General features: G+C 31.3%; 1 protein-coding gene across 1 annotated transcript; it reads left to right on the top strand.

Moving 5' to 3' along the window:
- Positions 1–1,202: 1,202 nt before the first annotated feature.
- On the top strand, positions 1,203–3,999 carry LOC132033471 (U-box domain-containing protein 4-like). The gene is made up of 2 exons (XM_059423452.1): positions 1,203–2,300; positions 3,707–3,999. Exons 1-2 carry the CDS (start codon positions 1,317–1,319, stop codon positions 3,794–3,796), a joined length of 1,074 nt encoding a protein of 357 aa, XP_059279435.1. The 5' UTR covers positions 1,203–1,316; the 3' UTR covers positions 3,797–3,999.
- Positions 4,000–8,868: the final 4,869 nt, after the last annotated feature.

The following is an 8,868-nucleotide window of genomic DNA, read 5'->3' as shown; positions in this document are numbered from 1 at the left end:
ATTTATTTTAGATTTTATTATTATACAGCAAAATAGTGTAACACTAATTATATCCTTAATTAAAATATTTACTTTTATATTTTGAGTTAAGCCCGGGCCTCATGAAACTAGTAAGCTTATAGTAACGGAGCAAGACAATCAAATTTCCACAAATCAAAATTTTATCTAATCATGCAAAATTTATTGACTACGTGTTTATAGTTTGTACCATGCGTGTTTTATCTCCAGGAATAGTACATTATTTGAAAAGAAATATGAACATCAATTTTGCCCGTTGACATGTAATAAGACATAATCAGATTAATAGTTTATTTAGTCAAACTATCAAAATCCACCTATTGTGAAAAAATGTTCTTAGAAAAATTATTTTTGGAGAATAAGCGATTTCTGTTTGGCTAATTAATTTGAAAGTCTTTGATAATAATAGAGTGGTACTCTATAATTGGCTAATGTTTTAAAAATGCTTCTCAAAGAACGTTATTTTTTTTCGCTTCTGAAAAATTGTTTCTACTACTATTGAGAAGTACTTATTTTCCTACCTAACACCACACCTCAACTTTATAAAGTAAGCACTTTTGACTTCACAAAACCTTAATCAAACAAGTTATAAATTTCAATATTTATGAGAGTTAATATCAAATTAGTAAAAACAAATGATAATGATAAGGAGATAATATGTCAATGGTCATTCAACTAAGAGTAATTCTCTCATTAATTAAGTCATTTTTCTTTATTTTATAACCTAAAAATCACTCAATCATTAATATTTTACCTACAAAATTACCCAATCAATTTTAAAAAATAAAATATATATCAATTTAACTATTTTATTGACCCCGCCCGCTAATTTCTTTGAATTGTGTTTGTGTAATCTTTTAGTGGTAGGTATCAAAATTATCATTATAATCAGAGTCAATTTATCCAGAGAGATCGGATAAAATAATCATTATATCTGTGTTTATTAGGGAAAACCGAGAAAGATTGAAGAAAAGACCAGACTCGACATAACTGTGTTTATTAGGAAAACCGAGAAAGGTTGAAGGGAAAAAAGAAAAAAAAAAGCTACAACAAATGGGGCACCTTGTAGGCACGCGTTTAAAGAAACCTTCACACGTGCTAAGAGACTGGGATTCAGTACGGTCAACCACGTGTCTGCTCTTCCTCCTACACCCTAATCCTCGCCTATTATATCCTCTTCCTACTTCCATTGACAAAACCATAACCTTCTCTCTTTAACCCTTAACACCCACCAAAACAAAACGTTGACGTTTTAACCCTCTCATTTTCCCACTATATAACCCCAATACTCACCGGCGATGGAAACTGATGTTCAATCGAATTTCACTTACATGGGAAGAACCTTCACAAATCTCAGTATCAATGGAAGTTCTTCCTCTGCTTTTAGCGATTGTAACAGTGATAGATCCGGTGAGTTCCCTACCGCTTCTTCACAGAGCCGGCGGTTGTTTTTGGCTTGTGCTTCTGAGAATTCCGATGAATTGATACATCAACTCGTATCGGGTCTCGATTCTGATTCAATCGATGAGGCAAAACAAGCAGCAATAGAGATTAGACTCCTCGCTAAGAACAAACCTGAAAATCGCATCAAAATTGCTCGAGCCGGTGCAATTAAACCGTTGATTTCGCTTATTTCCTCAACCGATCTTCAACTTCAGGAAAACGGAGTTACGGCGATACTCAATCTCTCTCTTTGCGATGAAAATAAGGAATTAATCGCAGCATCAGGAGCAATAAAACCGCTAGTTCGAGCACTTAAAATAGGAACATCAACAGCTAAAGAAAACGCAGCTTGCGCTCTTTTACGTCTATCGCAAGTTGAGGAAAACAAAATCGCAATCGGACGGTCAGGAGCGATTCCTCCATTAGTGAACCTTCTAGAAACAGGAAACTTCCGCGGAAAGAAGGACGCATCAACAGCGTTATACTCACTATGTTCCGTTAAAGAGAACAAAGTAAGAGCAGTACAAGCAGGTGTGATGAAGCCTTTAGTTGAACTAATGGCGGATTTCAGTTCAAACATGGTTGATAAATCAGCGTTCGTTGTGAGCGAATTGATATCGACAAAAGAAGCAAGAGCGGCACTCGTTGATGAAGGTGGAATTCCAGTGTTAGTTGAGATTGTTGAAGTGGGGACACAACGGCAAAAGGAAATTGCAGTTGCGATATTGTTACAGTTATGTGAAGATAGTGTGGTGTACCGTACTATGGTGGCTCGCGAAGGAGCCATTCCTCCCCTTGTTGCTTTGTCACAATCTGGAACTAATCGCGCCAAACGAAAGGTAAAAATAATATTTTATATTGAAATAATGAGAAAAGAGTGTGTTTTTTATTTCGTAGATTCGAGTATATCAAAAACGAATATCGAAAATTCAAACCTATCTTTAGCTAGCCTGATATTAAGATATTGTTAAATCGATTGCACTTAAAAGTTAACATTGCCATTAAATATTAATTAAAAAAATTGTATTGCTTTTTACACACCCCTTGGAAAAAAATTTAGGTAGAGATTTTGACTATTTCACCATTGTTTATGTCTTAACGTATAATATTTTTTTATTAATTATTTACTTTATTTATGCATTATCTTCTCGTAATTGGGGTGTTTGTGGTCGTCAAGAGTAATAACCGGGTAGAATGGCAAAAAAAGTTAATTTTATGTTGAACATCTGAAATAACAAAGGAGGAGGAAGTATTCCTCCGGTCTACTTTACTTATCGTCCTTTCTAAAAATTGATGGTCCAAAATAGTTGTCCTTTTAAAAAATTAAGATATAATCAACCACTACTTTTCACTTTTGTGGTTACTTAATAAATGTGGAGAGAGATTAACGTGGTAAAAAAAAAAAAAAAGAGTAGTATTTTTTGTGATCATAGAATAATTAAGGATATTTAGTCAAATAACCTTTTTCGATTTTTTTTTTAGGAGCGTGAAAAGAGAAAAACATAAAGTGGACCGGCTAGGGCTAGTAGTTAATTAGTTAAACCTAAACTATTCAAGTAAGCTTAGCACTAAAAGAATATTGGTGCTCGCGAATTGAACATTGGTCATATCTTTACTGTTAGGTAGATGAAGTAATCCTTTCTGAACAATGAGTGTGCCCATTTGGCTATATCTTTTTAAAGAACAAAATTTTGGTTAAGTTTCGTTCATTTAGATGCTCTTTCTAAATATTCTTAGTTTGACTAGTACTACCTAAAGTTGGAAGTTATTGTCCTATTTAAGGCATTATCAGGACTTGGCCCTCTATTGGCCACACGTTTAGTGACCAAATTAAGACGGATTCATATAACTTCTAACTTTTTCTCGCACATTATAGTTGTTTAAAATAAAATTTAAGGCTGACTCTTTCTTTTTATCCCAGAAGTACACCCTTCTACCTGTTACCTAATGATTAAGAAAGGGAAAAAGAGAAGACAAACCATAAATAAAAGAATTAAATATACAATTATTTTAGAGATGAAGTAAGCGGTATAGGTAAGCGTATAAATAATTTGATAAAGCATGTTGTAATTAGATTAACGTAATTATTTGATTAATTAAAGTATACTTGTATAATGAGTGTCTTTGATTAAAAAAAAATTGTATTAATGAGTGTCTTGCTTTTTTGTCGTGTTGTGTTGTTGATCGTTTGATCAACGGTTGATATTTTTCCTTATATTTATTTAAATTTTTGATTAATATACAGGCGGAGACACTGATTGATCTTCTAAGGCAACCAAGATCCGGTAACGCCGCTGCAACAGCGATAGCAAGAACATCCGGTGTGCCAGTATGAAATGTTGTCTACTTGTTCCTTTTTTATTTGTTTCCTTGTTTGTATAATACCAGTCCAACAAAGCGCAAATTATGGACAATATAGAAAAAAGATAATTTAAAAAAAAAAAAAAAAGAGAGAGAACTGGGAAAATGTAAATTGCTTCTGTGATTAGTTGTAGTAAAAAGCTTTGTAAATTTGGCGGGTTTTGATTTTGGTGGCCACGGCTTGTGTTTCTTTTTTCCTTTCTTGAAATTGTGATATGAGTTTCTATTTTTTATTTGGTTGGTTTATACTTTACCTTTTACTTGTATAAAGGGGTATACACGGATCGGATTGGTTCGGATTTTTTAATTACCAAACTAAATCAATTGCATTAGGTGTTAAAATCTATAAACCAAATCAAACTAACAAAAATTGGGTTTCAATTTCGGGTTTTTTCGATTTTTTTGGATTGCTTGGGTTTTTTCCGGTAAAGTCAACATATCCTTAAATATTTTTTTAGTCCTAGTAAGATACGACTATCTAATTAAGATATTTTTTTTATGAAAATAATACAATGTGAGATAAGAGATGATATTGTACTAAAATATTCAATTAAAAAAAGAGTAATAAAATTGCATAAAATAAAATTATTATAATCTAAAAGTATCAAGTCATGATATAATAAATACTGTTAATTTATAAGGCATATAGAAAATGATCATAATTTAAAAGTACTAAGTATGACTTAAAATAAATACAGCAAATATATATTAATTACATAGACGAAATATTAAAAAAAAAATTAAGTTATGTATTTTCACTGTATAAAATTGAAAGATAGATATTCAACATCATTGTCATTTTTTGTGTTAAAATTGATTTTTATTTTTTTGTTACCATTAGTACTGATTGATTTTTGTTGAGTTTTATTTGAGTTACTAATATTTATGAGCTATAAATTTATTGGACCATTCAAAATTTTAATTTTAAGCTTGAAATAATATGTTAAAAGCTAAAAAACTATAAAAAGGTTTAAGATATATTTATAATTACATTATAAATTTAAAATTTTACACATGTAATATCGGATTGATTTGATTCGATTTGATTTTTTTTTAGCTAAAATCAAATTAAATTAATAGTGGTCGAATTTTCCTTTTTAAAATCAAATCAAACTAAATTAAATCACTAATCAATTTTTTTCTCGATTTGATTTGAATTATCGATTTGATTTGATGCGATTTATCGATTTATTTTGTACACCCTACTTGTATCTGGATAGTTCCTTTCCTTTCATTTAGATAAGCGATTATGATTTGGCGTGTTCTTGAAGGCCTGTTACGTGAAAAGCATAAGGAAACCTTTGTCACACGAATCCTTTATATATAATGGCAAATAAACAAGGCGTCTGGAAGAATCTCTTTGGTTTTCTTTGTTCACAATTTATCCATTACAATACCATGAGCCCCACGAATTACGTCAATTGACAAGTTCACATTTGAGGCCTATGTCTAAATTAAACCCAATGACATGTCTACACAAGTACCTTTATCCATCATTAAATGAAATTTTATCTATTAACAATCAAAAAGATATATATATAACCATGTTATTTAAACGAGAGCTGATCATTTAATTGGAATTAGTATATTATACCGAATGGATAAATAGCTATTATATGATTAATAATATAATTTCAGTTCTTTTAAATTTGACCCCTTATAATATGTCATGATATTTATATTATTATATAACTACATATATATATTATTATATCATAACATTAACATAATTATAAGACTTTTAAAACTAATAAATTATACGGTAACTTTTAACAATTTGTTATTTCACTCAGAGGATAATCAAGTGTGTGTCTACTGCAACATTTGCGTGGCGAATTTCCCAAGAAACTTACATTTATGCAAGTCTTCTCATCACATGGGTGTGTTACATTACTGTATCATTGGTTCGACATAGATTGAAAATTATAGAAACATATCTGTATGTTGAACGAAGCTTGTGCGTATCTGTATTTTAGTGTGTTCTCGATTCGAAATGACTCTTCATTGGGCCCTCTATTAACATATCTTCGTTGGACATGTGAACAGATCAAGCTTGAATCAATTGAATCTCTGCTTTCTTTTTTTTAGTTTAAATCTTGGAACATTTGCAATCTCTTATCATCTTCGTAGCTATACTAAATAAAGGACAGCGGTTTGTGGATCCTTGCACCCCTTGATAAAACATTATAATTGTTCATAGTGTTTGCAAAAATTGGAAATATGACAAGCTTATAAAAGTTGAGTAGCTGGCCAGGTTTTCATAAATTGCTTATTTTAAAAAGTGTTTGTTATGAGACGTGATTTTTGATACTTTTGAAAAATAGCAGTTTATGTTTGGCTAACCATTTTGAAAAATACTTTGTCAAATTTACCAATGTTCCAAAGGTACTTATGGAACAAAAATTACTTTTTTAGCTTCTGAAAATAGTTTCTATTACTACTCAAAACACTTTTTTTTTCCTGAATAATTGGTCAAACACCTCAATTTTCTAAAATAAATACTTTTGGCTTCTCAAAAACGTAGTCAAACATGCTTGAAATGTACACTAAATCTCATGATACTCTTTAAATTTCTTAAACTTCTCATATGCCTACATGCCGTAGTTTAAGCTATTTCGTAAAAGTCAAATATTATAGTGAAAGAGTTGAAGGAAGTGCAACATATCTAAGGCTGTAATTATGGCATAACATGGTCAAGTTTCAAATGACGTATTACCTATTTAAATTGAAATACACAATTGCGGTGAAAGCGGCTTGATTTGAACTGGGGTCTAGGAGTAATAGATTACCACAAATATGTACTATTTTTTGACGCTATTGACAATAAGCAAAATCCAACAAAACTGGGGGTCCCATTTGAAAATTCTTAAATTATGTATCAGTTTAGGAGTATTACACTGTCGTTTAGTGAGAAATCAATATATTTACACTACCGTTTCGTAAGAAATCGATGTCTTACACTGTCGTTCTCGTTCCTTCTATGAATTCTTTAAAATTTCTTGTATCCTTTTTCGTGAATTAGCATTTCGAAGTCCTTTAAATGGGTACAAGATTAATCTTCTTGATATATAGCAATGCATCCAAAGAAATACAACAAGTGTTAATTCTTGGGGCAGAGCTGCTAGTGCTTCGGTTACAGGTTCATGAGCCGAATACAGTAATTTTGATCCGAACCTTAATTGTTTATTATATGTATAAATTATTAATTTTAAACCCAATAATTCCTTTGTTAAAAATAGAATTTCGAATCATAAGCTTCAAATTCTGTCTCCATTTCTGAACGCCGCAACTGGCTCACAAGCAAGGCAAATAGATCCATTACCAACCAGCCACTAGCTTTGGACTGAAAACCCTTGAAGGACTAATTTCTTATCTCCTCACCTTTTTCGGTTGAGTTTTCTTTTATTAGGTGAGACTGATAGAAATAAAGAGCGAGGTAACTATTTTGAGAAAAAACATTAGAAAGGAAAACATTAAAAAGTTTTTCATATATCTTTTTTACTTTTTCGCTTATTTTTTTAATAATTTAAAAGCTACCTAAAACTTCGTTATCCAACGTCAAAATGCCTTACTCTCCACATGCTCCATGTACTATGAATCCCAACGGCTTTGTCCCTACTTAGAATTTTATGTCTTTTAAATTTATTCACATTGGGCGTTCTAGTGTTAAACGGTGGAGAGGATTGTGGGGAATTTATGTCAAATTGACAAGACACAAGGACGGACATTAAGTTGGTGAGGCCACGTAGTTAAATATGGTGTTGTAAATTCAACATTAGGGGCTTGGAATTTCAGAACGACACTCCAAAAACGTGGAAGGGGACTACAATTAATAATCAAGGAGCATTATGATTATGTCGTAATACTGGTCTTCATTAATGATGATGATGAGGATGTTACATTGTCGTACTAGTATTATGAATTCTGGCGAAAATTAATATTTTACTTCTTCTAGTTTAATTTAAGTGGCGTAATTTGTTGCAGACATAATTTAAAAAAAAAAAAAAAAGATTTTAGAAATTCCTTGTACAAAACTTTCACTTTTTTCCCAAAAATAATAAATTAAAATTTCATTTGGGTATACATGGAATTGATATTCTTAAAAGAAAAATTGAAGACGAATTTCAAGTGAAAAAGTAGTTTTGATCAGTTTTTCAACTGATTTTTTTGCATTCAACTTTTGTCAAGTTAAATGCAATTCCAAACACAATTCGATTGTCAAATATCTTTTTTCAATTTTTTTTTTTTAATATGTTGGTGAAAATACAACTGAAATACAATTGCAATTGAAAAATAAAATGAAGAAATAAAATATCTTCAGGCTGAGGCGCGGATATCTCGCTCTCTTTAAGGATATTCAAGCTCACTGCAGCAAATCTTTCCCGTTGCAGCAATAATATTCCTGACTTGTCCCCTTCAGAATACAACAGCCCGATCACGTCGTATAACTCAACAAACTCTGGACAAGATGTTAAGCCCAAAGCTCCACAAAAAAAAACACTTCCTTCAACTAAATAAATTCTCTTTTATTTTCCTCACTTTTTTCAAGAACTCTCCAGTACATAGTTTCTACCACCACAAGTTAAGAATGAATCACTATTTATAGGTGAATTGAATGAATTAGATGAAAAATGGGAGAGTGGAGTAATAAGCCATGAGAATATGGAGTAGTAAATGTGACAATGGGAAGATAAGTTTCAAAAGGCATAATGGCCATATTCAGCCAACTCAAGAACGTGGGAAAGTGAAAGACCAAAAAAAGGAGTGGCCACTTTTACCTATTATGGCCACTAACTGAAAGGAGTAAATGTGATAAATGGAGAAAGGAGTTTCAAAAGAATTAAACTCCACATTTTGCTATGAACTGAACGTGGTAATGGACCATTTAATGACACTTTAAAAGCAGCACTTCAATATATTAATTTGTCATATTAAAATGCTCAAAACACTTGCAGAATATGTAGTATATTTTTTCAAATATCACATCTTTTAGTTCCAAATGGCCTCTTTATCTATAGGTTTATCAATCAACTCATGTTTAGGTTG

Source organism: Lycium ferocissimum, chromosome 10 (assembly GCF_029784015.1).
Source record: "Lycium ferocissimum isolate CSIRO_LF1 chromosome 10, AGI_CSIRO_Lferr_CH_V1, whole genome shotgun sequence".
In the NCBI taxonomy this organism is placed as follows: Eukaryota; Viridiplantae; Streptophyta; class Magnoliopsida; order Solanales; family Solanaceae; genus Lycium; species Lycium ferocissimum.
Note: the sequence above shows the minus strand (reverse complement) of the source record. Positions and strands in the feature narration are given on the sequence as shown.

Excerpts from the sequence above, each read along its gene's own strand:
- LOC132033471 (XM_059423452.1), top strand. The coding sequence starts at position 1,317 with ATGGAAACTGATGTTCAATCGAATTTCACTTACATGGGAAGAACCTTC. Across the intron at positions 2,301-3,706 it reads CTAATCGCGCCAAACGAAAG|GCGGAGACACTGATTGATCT; the intron begins GTAAAAATAATA and ends ATTAATATACAG.